This window comes from Gossypium hirsutum, chromosome A11 (assembly GCF_007990345.1).
Source record: "Gossypium hirsutum isolate 1008001.06 chromosome A11, Gossypium_hirsutum_v2.1, whole genome shotgun sequence".
Lineage (NCBI taxonomy): Eukaryota > Viridiplantae > Streptophyta > Magnoliopsida > Malvales > Malvaceae > Gossypium > Gossypium hirsutum.
This window is the reverse complement of record NC_053434.1, coordinates 20,130,839-20,151,018: the sequence shown is the minus strand read 5'-3', so window position 1 is coordinate 20,151,018 and position 20,180 is coordinate 20,130,839. Positions and strand designations below refer to the sequence as shown.

Genomic DNA, 20,180 nt, shown 5'->3' with positions numbered 1-20,180 from the left:
AAATTGGTCCTGACTTTTTCTGTTTAATTCAATTTAATCCCAATGGCCAGTAAAATTTATTCTGGGAAACGACGTCGTTTTTTAGAATTAGGGGTAATTGCCCAGTGAGTCCTTTGTCGTTTTTTAATTCTTGCAAATCAGGCCCAGAATTTTTATTCTTTTGCAAATTAGCTTTATAATTTTATTTAAATTTAATTTTAGCCTTTTCTTTATTATTTTAAATTTTGTTATTTTATATATATAATTTATTTATTTAAAAAAAACTATATATATGTCATTATTAAAAAGTACTATTTATATATTTATATAAAAAATGTTATCACATATATTTATATTATATTTTATTATATTTTTATTATATATTACCTTTTTTTATATTATATGTTATATCATATATTATCTATTATATTATTTATGTTTTATATTATCCATTATATTATTTATAATTTTAAAATTTGTAAATTATTATTAAATTATATTTGTAACTCATATTGTATACATATTTCACATATTATTTATTTATTTATTTCTTATGTGTTATTTCATTTTAAATTGATATTTTTATATATTATATAATTCTTTTATAAATTCTTTTACATACTTTTTATTTTATATATTATTTTTTTTCAAACCAATATATTTTTATTTTATATATAATTATTATTCTTTTGTGATTTTTTTTGTTATTACATATTATGTATTGTATATTAAATACTATTTTAAAAATTATTATTAAATATCATATTTGTATTATAAGTATATTTCGTTAACAATTACTCACTTTATTTTATATATTTTTATATATACTAATTCATTTATATAGTTTGTATATCATTTATGTATTAAATGTTAATTTATAATTATTATTTGATGTTATATTTTATGAACATGTACATTGATATTATATTACTATTTTTTCTTTTATATATTTTGTATATCATACATCATTTGTGTTTAAATATACGTTGAATTATGTGTTTAGGAATTTTTACCTATTCTTTTTAAATATGTATTTTGTATTATGTTTTATGTTGAATTATATGTTATCTCATATGTTATGTTAATATGCTCCTTTATGCATCGGTTTTAAAAAAGAGACTTCAAAGTTCTCAAAAAATAAAAAGGCAATGCTTGGTATTTGGAAGCATCGAGAAAAGTAGTGCCCTAACTTATTAGGTTGCAACTTTTCTCGTTGAGTTCGAATAGTCAGGTATCCTTCTAAGTTTTTAAAGATTTTCAAAATACGAGCAATTGTCTTGGAAATTTCAAAGCGTTGTGTCCTAACTTACTAGATATAGCGTTTTGTTGTTTTCGAGATAGGGATTTCCAAAATGCTAACCTAGTGTCAATATTTTGATACAAGTGAATCCCAACTTTCAAAATCAAAATGTTTTGAAGAGGATTGTATCTTAAAATTCTTAAATTTCCGACCTTAAAGACATTTGATAATTAAATAGGTACCAATTTTTGGGCGTTACGAGGGTGCTAATCCTTCATCGTACGTAACCGACTCCCAAACCCGCTCTTTTATTTCGTAGACCAAAACTAATGATTTTAAAACAAAATGTTTTAAAGGTGATCCAATCACACCTAAAAAGAATGGTGGCGACTCCCGTTTTCGTTTTTTAAAGTCGATTCCCATTTTCCAAAACTCGATTTAAAAATGGTTTCGACAATTTGAATGACCTAAAATTTTAGAGATTGACACAAGACTTCTCATTTCTTTTAAGTTTGTTTTTTTTAAGAAAAATAACATTATAAGATAATAGTCAAATTTCAATATTGGCCCTTAAACTATGTTGAAATTCGTGATTTAATCTATTATTGACATAATTTGATTCATTTACTTTTTTAATGTCATTAGTTAGTCTCAAAAGTTACTATTGTTAGCTATTTCATTTAAAAAGTTGATGTTAACTTTTCTTAAGAACGTTACTCAATAGAAAAAAAAAATTTATCATGACAAATTTGAATGAGTGTTTTTAAGAAAAAAAATCTTAATTAATATTTTGAACGCTATTTTTATTAGTATATGACTATCAAGTTTATTTTTTGAATTTTAAAATATTTTTTTAAATTTTAAAATGTAACACTAGAGAATTTACTAGAATAATTTTAAAGGTGATAATAATTAGACTTAATTTTTATATAAAAAAATAGAGGGACGAAAATTTTAAAAAATAAAAGTAGAAATATCAAGTTTCAAATATACACTTATAATATATTTTAACCTTTAATTTTTACTTTATAATTTCACACATGACAAATATTTTATTAATGTTTTTATATATTTTATAGATAAAGTCAGATTTATATTATTAAATTAAGGACAAAACAAATTAAAAAAGAAAAGCATATCCAAGCTTGGCCGGCCTCACTCAGTTTATAACAGGAGAAGAAAGGTAGGAAGCGAGCAGATAACACCCATAAGTGCTTGTAGGTATATGAATGGCGAATGAAATCCCCTTCCCCTTGTATCACAAAAATGCTCGTAAAAACACTATCCAAAGAGCACTCGATACCACACTCTTCTTCCTTCTCATTTCCCTCCTCTTCTATCGTCTCCTGTCTCTTAAAACCCATGGATTTGTCTGGCTCCTTGCTTTCTTATGCGAGTCATGGTTCACTTTCTATTGGTTTCTCATTGTTAACGCCAAATGGAGTCCTGTGGATATCAAAACCTACCCACAGAACCTTGAACCAAGGTATTGCAAACAAACCAGCCAAAGATTAATTATGTATTATTGCTTATAAGTGGCTCATAAACGTAGTTCATATAATTTGTTGTCAGGTTTCCGGAGCTTCCCACGGTAGACATGTTCGTTACTACCGCAGATCCGGTGCGAGAACCGCCTATTATGACCGTCAACACCGTTCTCTCTTTACTGGCTGTCGACTATCCAGCGGACAAGCTAGCTTGCTATGTATCCGACGACGGTTGCTCCGCTCTCACCTTTTATTCTCTGGTGGAATCTTCCAAGTTTGCTAAGCTTTGGGTTCCGTTTTGTAAGAAGTACAAAGTACAAGTTAGAGCTCCCTTTAGATACTTCTTGGAGGATCCTATATCCATATCCGCTCCCAATTTCGAATTCAAAGAGGAGTGGGAAAAGATTAAGGTACGTACGTAATTCCAAAATTGGGAGAGGATTTATATATTTTTGTTATACGATTATTATATTTTTATTATATAATAATCAGACCCGGGATCCGACCCGAGTCGGACCTGGCATGATGAAAAAAGACAAGACTTCAGACCATTTGGGGGTCCTAATCTCTCTGCTTCTTCACCCTCGTCCTACCTTGACATTTCTCTTCCCATCTCTCCATTTCTGTTGATAAATTGTATCAACAATTTTATTTGGTGTAGGTCGAGTATGAACACCTCTGCCTTAAAATAAAGGAAGCAAGCCGAAAATCAGCTCCATGTAATCTAACTCACGACTTTGCTGTTTTCGCCAACATTGAAACCGGCAACCATCCAACCATAATAAAGGTAACTCATTTATGTTTCAACAGAGGCAAATGTTGTATATTTTTATGATTAAAATGGAAACAAAATATAATATGGTTAAGAATTGTGGTGTTGTAGATAATAGGCGAGAATTGTGAGGAAGACGTGCCGCATTTGGTTTATATTTCCAGAGAGAAACGGCCAAAATATCGACATCATTTCAAAGCTGGGGCTATGAACGTTCTGGTAATTCTTTTAATACACACACTTTCGGTCGGACCATTCTTCCCAAATACTTTCGTCCAGAATATTCCATTTCCTAAAAATAAGAAAAATAAAATGTTAGAGATATTTTGATTTAAAATTATTTTATTAAAATTAAAGCTAACAAACGAGTTTTTTCAACAAATTTAGTAAACAAAAATAACAATACAACTTAAATTTTAAAATCGAAAAAATAAAACACCAAATTTCTAGACATATTTCAAAGAACAAATATGAACTCATATTTCATTTAATTTCTTCTTGAAATTATTTAGGAATATTATAAACAAATTCAAAATTATATTTTGATTTTGATTTAGTGTGCAATTTAATACATAAATTTTAATATGAAATTTTGATTATGATTTAAATGTACAATTAAACTTTAATTTTGATCCAGTGACACACATTTAAATAAATAAATATCTCGATTTATTTTATATTAGATTAATATAATTATTTATATGTGTAATGTATAAACATAAAATTACGTTATATCAATAATTATGTTAACAATTTATAAAAATTAGATCAAATTAAAATTTTATTTATAAAATTATACAAAATCAAAATTGATATATAAAATAACACATTAATTTTTTTTTTGAGATTTATCTCTAATTGAAATTATTATGTGAGAAAAATCTTTAATAACGTTATTTAGAGACGGCGGTTTAAGTAAAATCTCCTAAACTATCATATATATATATATTCTTAATGATTGGTTTTAATGATAATTTTTGTAGATGATTATTTTATACCTCATAAAATCTTAATCTTAATTATTATATAAAAGAATTTATTTTCCTTGACTAAAAACAGTCAAGTGGGATTAAAAATTAAAAAATATATATATATCTTACTTATTTTAATGGGATTGAATTGATAATAATGTGAAAAACAGAGTAGAGTGTCAGGGTTGATGACGAATGCGCCGCTCATGCTGAACGTAGACTGTGATATGTTTGTGAACAATCCACAAGTGGTTCGTCAAGCATTGTGTCAGCTTGTTGGGCGTGAGAGCGAAAGGGACATGGGATTTATCCAGTATCCTCAATGTTTCTACAATGCCACTAAGGACGATCCCTATGGCAACCAGATGGTGGTTTTGATGGAAGTAAGTCATCATTACTTTTACTTTTGCTTTTACATTTACATGCATATATACTTTGTTTTTGTCATTACTGGAGAACTTTGCATATATGTACTAGTATATAGGGCGTGGAATAGCAGGACTCCAAGGACCTCCATATGCCGGAACAGGATGTTTCCATAGACGAAAAGTCATCTATGGTGTATGGCCTGATAACGCTGCATCAATAAACGGTAATATTCCTTTTTTTAATTCAATCCTATGTTATTTCATATTATGCTCACATACATTATACATATTTAAATTTTAAACTTTTTGGACTTACAATACAACTGATATTGTTTCCCTATTATGCTCACATGAAAGTTACTTCGAGTATCTGTCAAAAAAAAAGAGAGAGTTACTTTTGAGTATAGTTTTGTTGTTAATTCTTTAAATTATTAATCACAAAATTTATGAAATTCTTTTAAATTTTATAAAATTGTAAATAAATTTTCTTTTATTTTTTTAGTTGGTGTCACATATTAATTTGATATCAATTTAGTTAATAAATTATTTAAAAATTAACAATTGTTTTTTATTTTTGTATAAAATAAAAATTATATAATTTACATCTAAAATAATTTAAAAAAAAACCATAAATGTTAGAGCTTCTTTTATTTTTTTTAAAGGAAAAAGTTTTACAAGTACAAATAACATGTAAATACAACTACATATTCGAACAACTACATAATGTTAATATTTGAACATAAAATAAGTTCTCAAAATTTTATTATTTCAACCAAAGCTTTTCATAAATTTTTTTTCTATAATATTTTATAAGCATATTTTTACCTAATTTTTTCACTCACATTTTTTTTTAAAATTAAGATCTAAATAGTCTCACAGTATTTTTAATTTTTAATTTTTAATTTTGCAAATTTGCTGTTGTACTTCTTCCTTTCTAAACTTACTTTGAGTTTTGAATTTAAAACAAAATTATAATTATTTATAGAATAATTCGTTATTTTAAACTAAAAATTAATAAAATAGACAAAATTTATTTACAAAGAACCTTAGACCAACATTTATTTGTAGAGATATTTTTGTTTTAATCATGTTGAAAGGTAACTTGTTTGGGTGAAGTTTTAAACTGTTGTTTGTTAGGTAGTTGGTTGGACTTCCAACAATCAAAGGTATTATTCTCAAGTTATGTCAGGATTTTGTTCCCATCTCTGTCGAAAATCGTGTATGGTGTACGGAGGGGATCACCTCAAGGCAATGGGTCATGCATTCATGTACGATGAACAATATTTTGAAGACTTTTCTTAAAGGAGTTGACCTCCCTCAAAAATAAAAAGCGAGGGGAGAGCAACTTTTTCGAGAGAAGTCTTCGAAGTATCATTTGTCGAGTAATCGATTGGACCTCCAACAATCGAAGGAATTGTCCTTAGGTCATGCTAGGATTTTGTCCCTCGCCTACATTGAAAGTCATATACAGTTCACGGAAGGGGAAACACCTCGAGGCAATGGGCAATCCGTGGGTGCATAACCACCCACTAAGGGGACATGAGCGTCTCACTCTTGGTGGAGTTTGAACCCTTCACCTATGGCATGTCGTGACTACATGTCATAAGTTAAAGTTCCCTCGAAGTACTTTTCTTCCACAAATTGTACAGCTCTCGACGAAGGTAAAAGATAAAACTCGTGCACGATCAGTTGGTGGTTCGATCGACTGCGTGAGACAAACTTTAAAACTAATCGCTAACTACCAACAAATCTTTTTAATTAGCAATATATTTTCTATTTACGAATACTCTGAAATGAAATAGGTTCCGAACCATTATCGATCTTCTCTTGAAGAAGTTTCAATATATATATATTACTAAAAAAGCCTTAAAACTCCGATGGTAATTAAAATTATAAAGAACATGCATAATGGCTTATTCTGTTTTATCACACACAAAAAAAAAGCAGATTATGAAGCGATGAAAGAGTTCGGGAAATCAGAAGAGTTTCTGGAATCAGCAACTCATGCACTGAAAGGCGAAAAGGGGATTCGAAAAAGCATTTCAGATTATCTCGAGGCATCGTTCCAAGTTGCAGCTTGCGACTATGAATTTGGTTCCAGCTGGGGAACAAAGGTTATTCGAAAAAACCCTAAGAAAATATTTACATTTGAGCATCAACTTTGTGTATTAATTTGATTACTTTTTACATTTCAGTTTGGATGGATATATGGATCCATGACAGAAGATGTCTTAACTGGCTTAAATATTCATAAGAAAGGGTGGAAATCCAACTTCCATTTCCTAGACCCACCGGCCTTTTTAGGATGTGCGCCAACCGGTGGCCCAGCAGCGATGACTCAACAGAAAAGGTGGGCAACTGGCCTGCTTGAAATCCTTGTTAGCAAAAGCAACCCCATAGTTTTCACCTTGACCGGAAACCTCCAGTTCAGGTTGTACTTATTCTACATCTATTTGCTTTCTTGGGGGCTTACCTCTGTTCCTGAGCTATGCTATGCTGCTCTGCCTGCATATTGCATCATTGCTAACTCGCATTTCTTACCCAAGGTGAGGATAAAATCTGTTGGATACTATGTTTGTGTGTTTCCAGCAATTCATCATTAACAAGATATTGACGATTAATGCAGGTCCAGGACCCGGCTATATTAATTCCAGTGGCCATTTTTGTGACTTACAACATGCTGACGCTCAGGGAATACTTGAAAGTAGACCTGTCTTTCCGAGCATGGTGGAATAACATGAGAATGGCAAGAATTACAGCGACTTCGGCGTATCTATTTGGAGTTCTAACTATCGTTCTTAAACTCTTAGGTTTGTCTGATACAGTTTTCGATGTTACGCAAAAAAATGACGAAGCTTCCGAAGATGAAGATGACGATGAAATAAACGGCACCGCAAAGTTTACATTCGATGAGTCACCGATTTTTGTACCGGGCACGACCCTTTTGCTGGTGCACCTCACGGCACTGCTTTCCCTTTGCTTAGGGTTGCGACCATTAGTTCATAAAGATGCGCAAGGATCAGGGGTAGGGCTCGGTGAGGTTTTGTGTAGCCTATGGGTGGTGCTATGCTTTCGACCATTCATGAAAGGGTTGTTTAGAATAGGAAAATATGGGCTTCCTTCCTCCACCATATTCAAGTCAACTTCTTTGGCGTTAGTTTTAGTTTGTTTGGGTACAGCCTCATGGGCTTGAGACTTTGGATTATTAAAATCATAAAGCGTATGATGTAAAAGAAATGATGGTATGAAATCGTGTTTGACTATCAACGAATTTATTTATTATATTGCTTAAATTGTTAACATTATGCATTTTGGTATCATTGTTTGTAGCAACAGAGGAGGACAAAGATTGTTGCTATTGCACTTTGGTATTGTTGCTTAAATATTCATATTTAAGGTATAATACAAACAAACAAATGTCTGGGTGTAGTTACAAATCCGAACATAAATTGTAAAACATGTTAGCACAAATCTCTAGTGAGGAAAATCCCAAACACAAGAATAGAACTCGAATAGAAAATAAAGAAATAGGATAAGACTCCAAAACGTGTATCAAGCCACTATCTTTAAGGTTATATTCGCCCCCACCTATATTCAGTGTGCAAAAGAATTTCAAGCAAATTAACCTCGATGATACAATGAAAACAATGGTTATTTGCGTTTTGCACTGACGAGAATAATCCACTAAGCACTGAGCAATGAATCACAAGAAACCCAATTTTTATAAAGAATTTCTGCAGTAACTCTTTATAGAACAATCTAATAATATTAGAAAATGAGGAAGGATAGAAATAAGTTTTAGAACTTGTTGGTGTGATTTCCAAATGAAATCTCATTCCTATTTATAGGAATTTTCATATCTATTCATAGAGACATCTTTCAATAGGTGTCTTTCTGAATAATAATGTCTTAAAAATATATAATTATTCATTTAATATTATAACTATTCAAATAATATTATAGCCAATGATACTAGATTATCCTGAGGATCTGAGGATAGAATTTGAAATGTGATAATCGTAATCGTAATTTGTAAGTTGAAATTGAAAATTTGATAAATCTTGAACAGGAAAATAATTTAAAACTTAAATTTTGAAAAATTAAAAATTTGGAGAAACGATTTTTGATCTCTGAAATGGGTATTTCAAGTCGTGCCTTTCATTCTAAATCTAATAGTCTTTTATAGAGGGCTATTGTCTCTTTACATCATTTGAATCGGGAAATTTAATCCCTTATATCATTACATAATTGAAACTTTTTAGAGAATATATTCTCTGGTTACAAAAATACAAACTATAGAGAATATTCATTATTCATGTGCCAGGGAATCTTACTGTTCTTGCCAGGGAATATTTACTATTTACGCTAGAGAATATTTCCTATTCACTTATCTTTTCTTGTAGGGAATATTTACTGTTTACGCCAGAGAATATTTCCTGTTCCTTTTCATTCATTTCTTTCTTTTGCATAATTTTTCTTGGTCCTGGTAATGGTTACTGAGGTGGTATCGCCTACAAGATCCACCGTTTTGATTGAAGACGCTGAAGATTTCTCATCTTCGGATTCAGAATCCATTGAGCTGAGCATTTCAGCCATGAGTTTTCTGTATTCCTTCTTTGTCTTGGCTTGAGCTAACATCGCACTAGCTGTCGATTTTGCTTGAAGGAATTTTGCTGTGATTTGATCTGGGGTTGTGGACTTACATAATCTCGGATTCTTGTTGAAAAAATTATCCAAATATTTTGAATCATATTTTTCATCATTAAACTTGTCCCACCATTTAGTTTTGTAGTTTCGAACTAGTAATGGAATTCCAGTACATTGATCTTGCTCATAGGAATAATTCCAAGAAACAATCCAAGAAATGCGCAATTTTGAGAAAAAAATGGATTGTTTTGTAAATATGTTTTTGGTCTAGTTCAGGTTGAAATTTGTCAAAGAATTTAGGCCATAAATTTTGATTTTTTTCTGGTAGGATCTCGAAGGATGATGGTCCATACCAATTCCACCATTCTTGGAACCAGTTTGGGAATTTGAATTGGGTGCCTTATTTGAAACATATGAGCCAAGAATGTCTCATATGTTGGTTTTTCATTAAGAAGGCGTTTTACCATGCCATTTGGAAATTCCAATATGTGAAATATGGGTGGTGGTCAATTTTGGTGGTAAATTTGGTTGGAAATTTCTTTGGAGAATTTGGATTTTCACTCCAATCCCTTGGTTGAAGAATTTTTAATATTTGGGCTGGTGAATGGGTAATAAAATTTGGATCTTTTGGGTCTGTGTAGTGTTTGAACAGTATTGATCCAGTTTGAATTAGTATGTTTTTAGAATACTGTTGGGGTTTTTGAGAATCCAATGGCTTGAAATGCCATCCATTGGAAAGTTCTTTTGAAAGTATATGTGTTGATTTTTCTGAAAATTCTTCCTCCATAACAAGAATTTTTTCAAAATATTTGTTTGGAAAATATTATGAGGATTTTTGTGTAGCAGTCTGTGAAGACACTGCTATTTCTTTTAGAAAAACATCTTGGAGAGATGTCTCTTTTAAAATATTTTTGAGAGATTTTGATTTGTGTAAAACAATCTCTTTATTTTTTGAAATCTTTGCTGCTTCACCAGCAATTTGCTTGAGAGGAGTTTTCTCTTTCATTTGAGAAAAGGCCAATGCCACTTCTAGAGATTGAGAAAGGGACTCAATCCATTTTTTGATTTGAGAACCAATCTTGTGCATTTTGAACGATTGTGTTTTTGGAGGATTTTGATGAGGATGATGATCTTTCATTTTCTTCTTCATGGAAAATTTCACACCATGACTTAATTGGTTTTGAGGAAATTTGAGTTTTGGATAACTCTCCTATTTTTCCTTTTCCTTTGTGTAACATCCCAAAATAAGGATTTAATGGAACAGTGGTTACGAAACCACGAATTCGAGATAGCAAAATTTTTTCTGATTAATTTTTATAATTTACCGAGTGATTAGATGCATGTGTTAGAGTATCGATGGAAAATTTTATAGATAGCATGCTTAATTTGCCTACTAGGGCTTAATTGCAAAAGTTGATAAATATGAGTTTTAGATGCTAAAGAATTAAATTGAAGTAGAGGTCCTTAAATGGTAATTAGACCATTAGGTTTTCATGGAAACAAAAGGACATACATAGATAAAAATATCTAAAGTTTTAATGAAGGGTATTTTAGTCATTTGGTAATTAAAAGATTAAAAAAGAGAAAAAGACAAAATGTGCCCATCTTATTCATTAGGCTGAAATTTCAAGGGTTCTTCATAGCTAGGGTTTTGTCAAGCTTCCAAGCTTTATAGTAAGTGATTCCAAGCCCCGTTTTTAATGTTCTTTACATTTTTTAAGTCTAGGTTACTTGACTTAGCTTATTTTAGCAATAATTTAACCTAGGGTTCATATTTGAAAAAATACTCATAGGTGAAATGTAACGCCCCGTACCTGAGACCGTTTCCAGAGTCGAACACGAGGTATTAACGGACTTAATTCATTAATTAAACAACTTAAACAACTTATTACCAACCATGCATATGCACATCACCAATATCAAACATAACATAAATAGCTAGATTTATAAGTCAGAATCATTAGCTCACTAAAGACCAATATATTTGGCCAAATTATAATAATACATGTTATAAAACTAGGTCCCTGTACATGCCACTCACTTGATAATTCTAGCATATGTGTATATACTGTCAAGGTGTTGGCTTGATAGTGTGATGCTGCCTCCGACGATCTCCAACCCTGAGCTAACCTTAACCTGACAACACTAAAAGAAATGGAAAGGAGGGGGTAAGCTTTATGCTTAGTAAGCTCACTTGAAATAATAACAAGCAATTTACTAACATGCTTTCCACAGTAAAACTAACCCAATTGTACATTTACACATGTTCTGGTTAAGCTACTTTCTTGAGTAATAGTCACTAAATTATTTATATCTAGAGTTATGGAACTCAAAATTAAGATCTGTAAATTTTCCCAGAAACTAGACTCATATATCTTTCCACCATAAAATTTTCAAAATTTTTGGTCTCGTCAATAAGTACAGTTTATTATTCAAAATCTCCCCTATTTTTCTGTTTAACAGCTTCGACCTTTCTTCACTAAAATTTCTTTAACTCATAGTAAAAGACTCGGATAATGTTCCCGTTTGTTTCTATTAAAAATAGACTCATCAAAGATTCTAATAATATAGATTACAACCCATAATTAGTTTTCTACAATTTTAAAAAAATTTTCCAAGTCAGAACAGGGGATCTCGAATTCATTCTGACACTGTCTCACAAAAATTAGAATATCACATAATATACAACTCTTTTGCTCCCCCTGTTTCCTTTATATGAAAATAGACTCATTAACATTTAATTCCATAATTTATTTGAAATTTAATTCAACTTACACAATTTTTGGTAAATTTTCAAATTCACACAATTGCTGCTGTCCAACACTATTTTACTACTAAAATTCACTCTTACATAATTTCACTTTATCCATTTTGTCTTATCGAAGTTCGCTCAAATATCGATCATATTGCTCAAATTTTTCTTAAACATATACTTGCACTTATTCATCATATAATCATGTTCATATGTATTTTTTACTTAATCGATTTTCCCGTTGAACTCTTCAGAATAATAACTGATACTCAGATGCCTGCACATATTTTCACACTTATAGCCAAAGCTATCTGGTACCCATAGTAGCCTGCACTTAGTACTAAACATGCGACCAATTATCCGGTACACGTAGTAGCCTGCACTTAGTACTACACACTTGACCTAACCATCTGATACACGTAGTAGCCTGCACTTAGTATTACATACGTGATCGAAGTTATTGGGTACGTATAGTAGCCTGCACTTAGTACTACACATGCGACCTCACAATAAAATCATTCGTATCGTTTCTATTCCGAAGGCTCAACCGAGAAATTCCTCACTTTCCAACATGTTACAAATTTATTCATAGTCCTTTTTCAATTTGCAATTTACAACAAATAGTCATTCTATAGGCAGCCACATTTCATATGATAACAAAATATAATAAAATAAAAAGAATCGATAAATTATTTACGTACAAACTTGTTTAAATCTCATCAGGTACAACCGTGTAGCAATTCATACAACCCAGGTAATAGTAATTTAACACTCAATTCATGTAACAATAATTTGCCATTCAATTTCACATGTCACAACAAGCATTACATTTTTCCATATCATACATACCATCCATCAACTTCTCTTAAACATATTAACTCATACAATTTATGCCATATCAATAGAGAATTACAATTCATGCACGGTATTGCATTATTATTAACACACGAACTTACATCGATCCAGAAACGGCAATTTACCATTTTAGTCCATAACCTTGTATTTTCCCGATTTAAGCCCGAATCTCGATTTCCTTCATCTATAATATCACATTTAGCCTAATAATTAGTCAAATTATTCATACGGGTCCAAAAGTCATATTTTTACAAATTTTCATTTTGACCCCTAAACTTTTGCATATTTGCACTTTTGCCCCAAGGTTCGGAAATTAAACTTCATCCTATTTTCTTATGTTTTATGACATGCTGACCATTTTCCCCTTCTATGGTAACATCAAATTCTCACTCTAACATGTACTTATGAACATTAGGTATTTTTACCGATTATGTCGTTTTACTCGTTTTCACGTAAAATCACTTAGCAAAAGTTGTTTAACACAATTTCAAGCTTCATATTCTACCATTAACCATCAAAATACATGCATATCATTCATGGGTAAATTTTTAAACACAAATCCTAGCTCAAAATAATGGTAGAAATAGCTAGAACATGTTACCGGGACTTCAAAAATGTAAAGAACATTAAAAACGGGGCTCGGGATCACTTACAAATGAGCTTGGAATGCTTGAAAACCCTAGCCATGGTGTTTTTCATGAAAATTTGGCCATGAGGAAGAAGATGAGCAAATTTGACTTATTTTGGCATTTTTAATTCATTTTAATTACCAATTTACTAAAATGCCCTCAATGAAAAAACTTTTAAAAACCTATCATACCATGTCCATTTTTGTCCACAAACTTCAAAATGGTCTAATTACCATTTAAGGACCTTTAATTTAAAAACTCATAACAATTAGACACTTCTAACATGTAGAACTCAAGTTTTGCACTTTTTACAATTTAGTCCTTTTGACCAAATTGAGTGTCCAAACGTCGAAATTTTTGAACGAAATTTTCAAAAAATCATTCCGTGAAATCGTAGACCATAAAAATATAACAAAAATGAATTTTTCCTCATCAGATTTTTGGTCCCAAAACCACAGTTCCGACTAGGCCCAAAAATCAGGATGTTACATGAAATGTGTTTATTTTGATATTTTATGGTAGAATATGAAACTTGAAATTATGTTAAATGACTTGAGCTAAGCAATTTTAAGCGAAAACGAGTAAAATGACATAATCGGTAAAAATACCTAATGGTCATAAGTACATGTTAGAGTGGGAATTTGATGTTGCCATAGGTAAATAAATGACCAGCATGTCATAAAACATAAGAATTAGGGATAAAGTTTCATTTCCGAGCCTTGGGAAAAAAGTGTAAATATGTAAAAGTTTAGGGGTAAAATTATAATTTTTCTAAAGTTAGAGTTAAGGAATGTTTTGATAAATGTGAATATTAAATAAGTTATATTTGCTATTATAGATCAAGAAGAACGAAATTCAGGGTTAGACTGAGGAAAGAAAAAGGTTGTGGATTAAATCAAAATATTTGATCGTATTTTGATCGAGGTAAGTTTGCGGTAAATAAATGCAATGTTTTGTTATTTATAATTAATGATGTTATTTTTAGCATCTATATATATATTTATTTTGTAAATTTATTCCTTGATGATTTAAGTAAGAATTGACGGAGAAATGATACTTAAAAGTCCCGATTGAACCTTAAGAATGCGTAGGATACAAATGTCATAACATTAGGGTTTAAGGATACCAAGTAAGACCATGCCAAGGCATGGAATTGGTAAGTTTTACAAGGCAAGGAAATCATTTAAGACCATTTCAAGACATGACATTGATAAACTACTATAAGACAAAGATCCCATGTAAGACTATGCCAAGGCATGGCATGGTGAGTTCATAAGGCAAGGATACCACGTAAGACCATGTCAAGACATGACAATGGTAAGTTTAAAAAAAGAAAGGTACCCATGTATCCTTAGTATTCCAAATGGTTCAACGAAAAATTCAAAGAGTGTGCCAAAGGGAAGGTAAGATAAGTCCATGTTTGAAAGATTCAGGTTATCTTGATAATTCATTTAGAATGTTATTATTTATTTACATGCAAACTTATTAAGCTTTATGCTTACTTCCTTTCTTTTCTTTCTTTTTTATAGTATCGCAAAGCCAACTCGGAAAACCGTAAGGACGTCGGAGATCGCCTCACACTATCAACGAGTTATCTCGGTATTTTGTGACTAGAAATACTTTAAGTTATGGCATGTATAGAGACTTGGTTATTTTGTATGTATGTCCTTATGATATGATTAAAGAAGGGCATGTGAATACTTGGTAATGATTAGCTTATGATATAGCTAAATAAGAACATGTTTTGGTATTATGTATGCCTAAATGAGGTTTGATGCAAAGAAACTATGAAAGAGTAAGAGTTGGCCATGGAACAGTTAGGAAACAACAGCAGTGACGTGGATTTTAAAAATCACTAAAAATTGTAGAAATAGAATTAAATGGTGAATAAGATATAGAATTAAAGGTTATTGAGTCTATTTTTATAAGAAAGAAACAAAGTAAGCAAAAGAGGTCTATATTCTGAGATATTTAAATTTCTGTAAGACTGGTTCAGAGTGGCTTCGTGATCTCTTGTTCCAAATTTGGAAAATCACTAGAAATTGTACAAAAAGAATCATAAGTCAAATTTATATTTCTAGATTCCTTGGTGAGTTATTTTCATTAGAAACAAACAGAAACATTATCTGATTTCTATATAATGAGATAATTGATTTTTAGTGAAGAGAGACCAGGTTCGCTGAACTGCAAAATAGGGGAAACTTTAATGAATAAACTGTACTAATTGACCAAACCAAAAATTCTGGAAAAATTATGGTAAGAAGATATATGAGTCTAGTTTTAGGGAAAATTTACGAATTTAATTTCAAGTTTCGTAACTCGAGTTATAATTAATTCAGTGACTATTACGCAAATGAACAGTTTTATTATGAATAGTGAAATAAATTGTTTTGATTTGTGTAAGTAATTGAAAAATTTTTAATGTTCCTGGTTTGGTCCCGAACCATTCCAATTGCATATTTTAGGGCCTCAAGGGCCCTTTTTAGTAATATATTTGATGATTGTGAGCGAATTAATTTTTTTTAAAAGTAAATTTTTATGCCCCGAACAAGTAAGATAAGTCTGGTAACGCCTCGTGCTTGACTCCGGCGACGGTCTCAAGTAAGGGGTGTTACACTTTGTCTTGGAGTTTGGGTGGCATTTGTGAAGAAACTCTCCAGTGAGAAAATCAGGCAAAGAATTAGTTTCTCCTTTGATGTATTCAATATCAAAATCAAATATGTTCAAAATTGTCTACCATCTTGCAAAAATCTGTTTTAAGGCAATATTTTGAACATCCTTTTGTAAAACTTATTTTCTGATTTGCAACCAATTCGTAAAAGAAATTTTTGATTTAATAAATCAATTTGGAATTTTGTAATGCATAAAACAATTAATAAAATTTCTTTTTTAATAGTACTATAATTTTGCTGAGTTGGATTCCAATGTCTGGAAGTAAACTGGACATATTTGGTCTTTTCCCCCTTTAACTTGTTTTAGGATCCCACTATATCCTATTTCAGAAGCATCTGTTTCTACAATCTTGGGGGCATTTGGATCAGTTAAATATAAACAATGAAGCTTAATGATTTGTTTTTTAATTTGGGTGATAATATTGGTGTTGCCATTTGTCCAAGGTTGTGTATTCTTTTTGAGCCTATCATATAATGATTTACATAATTTGCTAAGACTTGGATAAAAGTCTATGACATAATTGAGGTTTCCTAAGAATCTTTGTAATTGGACTTTATCAAGGATTTGGTCTGGGAATTTGCTTGCAAACTCCGTGGACCTTTTTATTGGGGTAATGGTTCCTTGGGTAATGTAATGACCTAAAAACCTTACTTTGGTTTGGAACAAACTTATCTTGGATTTAGAAACTATTTTAAACCATTATTTTTTATGAATTTTATAAAGATGGATAAATGTTTGAAGTATTTTTCTAAATTTTCTGAAAACACTAATATATCATCGATGTATACTATTGTGAATTGAAAATATTGGTAAAAAAAATATCATTCATTATTCTTTGAAATTCGAATAGACCATTTTTTAATCCAAAAGGCATTACATTCCATTCATATTGTCCAAATGGTACAGTAAATGCCGTTTTATATCTTTCTTCTTCTTTTATTTGGATTTGCCAAAATCTAGATTTCATGTCAAATTTTGAGAAAATATTTGCATCACAAAGTTTTTGTAACTGTAATGGCCTAAATTCAAGGTTATCGAAATAGCGGTTTCATAGCCACAAATCCGATTTAAAGATAAATCTATTTTAATATTTTAGCATGAATATTGATATGATAGGAAAATCGTATGAAAATATCGATAGAAAAATTTTACCGATTTAGTGGTTAGTTAGAAAAAGAAATTATTGAAGAAATTGGGTAAAAACAATGTATCGAGACCTCGACCTCGTAAAACCGAGTCGGGAATATTTTTATAAATATTTATGAAATGTTAGTAATGTGGTATTAAAATTTCGTTAGAAAATTTTTATGTTTGGGTAGTTAATTAAATGAAAAGGACTAAATTGGAAAAGGTGTAAAAGTGGCTGGAATGATTAAATAGCTTAAGTGTCTAATGAGAAAAGATTTAAAAGGCAATTAGACTGAAAATTTATTTGAGCTGGATGGCAAGGGCATGAAATCAACAAGAAAATAGATGATTTAAGGGCAAAATTGAAATATTGCATAATTAACTAAATAAAATTAGGACTAGTATGGAAATATCTAGATTTCTTGTGATTTCTCTTCATTATCATCTGACAAAACACCATAGGAGGGGTTCTTTAAGCTGTTATTTCATAAATTTTTCACACCAAGGGAGTTAATCCTTGCCTTTTTCTTATAATTTTTGTGTTTTTAAGTCATTTACAACTAGGTCCTACTATTAAATTCATTAGTTTTTGATTTCATGGATGAATTTGAAAGTCACCATGGTTGAGTGCTGTAAGTTTATGATGAAATAGCATGAAGTTGAAGCTTTTAATTTGTTTATGAGATGATTTTATTAGGTAATTTCAATAGAAATTGATTTTTAGGACCTAATTGTTAAAAAATTTAGAATTAAAGTCTAGTGCTAAAATTCTGATTCCCAAAGGTTATAATGTAGTTTAAAGTGATAGAATAAAGTGTTAATTGAGAGGTTAATTGAATAGAGACGAAATTATCATTTATTAAAAGCTTAGGGGAAAAATGGTAATAAACATCTTGCACTAAAACAGTTTTGGACAGCAGCAGTAGACTAACTTTGAAAAATCACCATAAATTTTGGAAATCGAATTAGAGGATGAAAAAAATATTTAATTAAATCTTATTGAGTCTAATTTCTCATAGAAGAAACAGTGTAAGCAATGGAATTATAAATCATGAGATATAATAAATTTTGTGAGATAAGGTTAGAATGAATTCGGGTTCCCCTATTTTGACTTTGAAAAATCATCAAAATTTAAGAAAAATAATTAGGGGCTTAAATTTATATGTTTAGAATTATGAATGAGTATTTTTTCAATAGAAGAAAATAGGAAGATTATTAGAATCTTGTATGAGGAGATAATTAATTTTTAGTGAAGAAGGGTCGGAACTATCAGATAGCAGAACAGGGGGGGTGAATTTAAAGAATAAACTGTACTTATTGATTAAACAAAAAATTCTAAAAATTTTATGGTAAGAAGATACGTGAGTCTAGTTTCAAAGAAAATTAGTAGATCTTAATTTGGAGTTTTGTAGCTTAAAATATAAATAATTTAGTGACTATGACTCAAGTAGACAGCTTTGAATGAACTATAAATAATAGTGGAATTGTAGAGAATGTTACATATGAAGATGAAATGTATAAATTGATGATTAAATTTATTTATTTAGATCCAGAATATTCAAATATGAAGCTAGATCGAGGAAAAAAAAGTTCAGGATTATTAGATTTTTGTATATGAACAAGTATCGAGGTAAGTTCATATAACTTGAATTATATTTTTAAATTCTTGAAATGTATGTTATTGATGTGAATATGATTTGAATGTTCATTGTATGAAAATTTTTTCAATAAATTCTTCCATTACTTTGTTCATTTGTATTGGTCTTGCTTTTGTGGGTATTTGTCTTTCATCAAAATTATTTTCACATGGTAATGTTACTTCGTGTTTTTTCCTATTCCAAAAAACATTAGGAATGTCAGAACAAATTGTTGATTCTATTTCTTCTTTGATTTGATTTATCCTTTTTTGTACTTCTCTTTTTTTCCAATTGTTCAGTCAATTTTTTAAAACATATTTCTTCTTTTAGAAAAGAGATTTGTTTCTGTTTATGATTAATTAAAGTATTGATTTGCCCATTATGGATGGATAAAGATTTTAATAAGTTTAGATTTCTTATTTTTGGTTTTTCTACAAAGGAAATTCTGCTTTAGTGTTTAAAACTTTGGTGAGATAGAATTATTTGTTACTTTATATGGTTTGAATAAGGATATGAATGGGGTTACTAATATGAAGTTTTGGGTAATATCTTTTACCATTAAAAAACATGTTTGATATTTTATACCTTTGTTGCATATTTCTGCATTGGGGATTTTATAAGTAATTTTTAGTTTTTTTACCATTTGCAGCTTTAAGAGATTCTGATGTTTAGTCATAATATTTTATTGGAATTATCTCTTCTCTAATACAGTTTTGGTCTGCTCCTGTATCAAAAAGGGCTATTGTTTCTAATTGAAATTTATTATTTATGACAATATTTATTTTTATTAAATATCTTTGGATAGATATTTCAGTTAGAACCATCACATATTCCTGTGTGTTTTCTTCAGGTTCGGGTTCAGTTTTTGACGAACTATTTTCTGCAATTTTATGTTTTAAGGTTTGCGTTTGTTTTTTCATTTCTTGTTGTTCCATTTTAAGCTGAGAAAGTTCTAATTTAATTTGTTTTATTTCTAACTGTAATTCAGAATTTGTAATTTGTCTGGATTTTATTTTTTCATATTTATGAAATATTATATCTT

General features: G+C 30.1%; 1 protein-coding gene across 1 annotated transcript; it reads left to right on the top strand.

Moving 5' to 3' along the window:
* The first annotated feature begins 2,325 nt into the window (after positions 1–2,325).
* LOC107924700 (cellulose synthase-like protein B4) lies at positions 2,326–8,099 on the top strand. The gene is made up of 9 exons (XM_016855258.2): positions 2,326–2,705; positions 2,792–3,116; positions 3,368–3,493; positions 3,590–3,697; positions 4,620–4,832; positions 4,927–5,041; positions 6,765–6,931; positions 7,013–7,363; positions 7,444–8,099. The coding sequence occupies exons 1-9, from the start codon at positions 2,449–2,451 to the stop codon at positions 8,008–8,010; spliced, it is 2,229 nt and encodes a 742-aa protein (XP_016710747.1). The 5' UTR covers positions 2,326–2,448; the 3' UTR covers positions 8,011–8,099.
* Positions 8,100–20,180: the final 12,081 nt, after the last annotated feature.

What these genes read in the sequence shown, in the direction of transcription:
- LOC107924700 (XM_016855258.2), top strand. Translation starts at nt 2,449, where the DNA reads ATGGCGAATGAAATCCCCTTCCCCTTGTATCACAAAAATGCTCGTAAA. An exon ending in CCACAGAACCTTGAACCAAG is followed by an intron (nt 2,706 to 2,791) that starts GTATTGCAAACA and finishes ATTTGTTGTCAG; the next exon opens with GTTTCCGGAGCTTCCCACGG. An exon ending in AGATGGTGGTTTTGATGGAA is followed by an intron (nt 4,833 to 4,926) that starts GTAAGTCATCAT and finishes TATATGTACTAG; the next exon opens with TATATAGGGCGTGGAATAGC.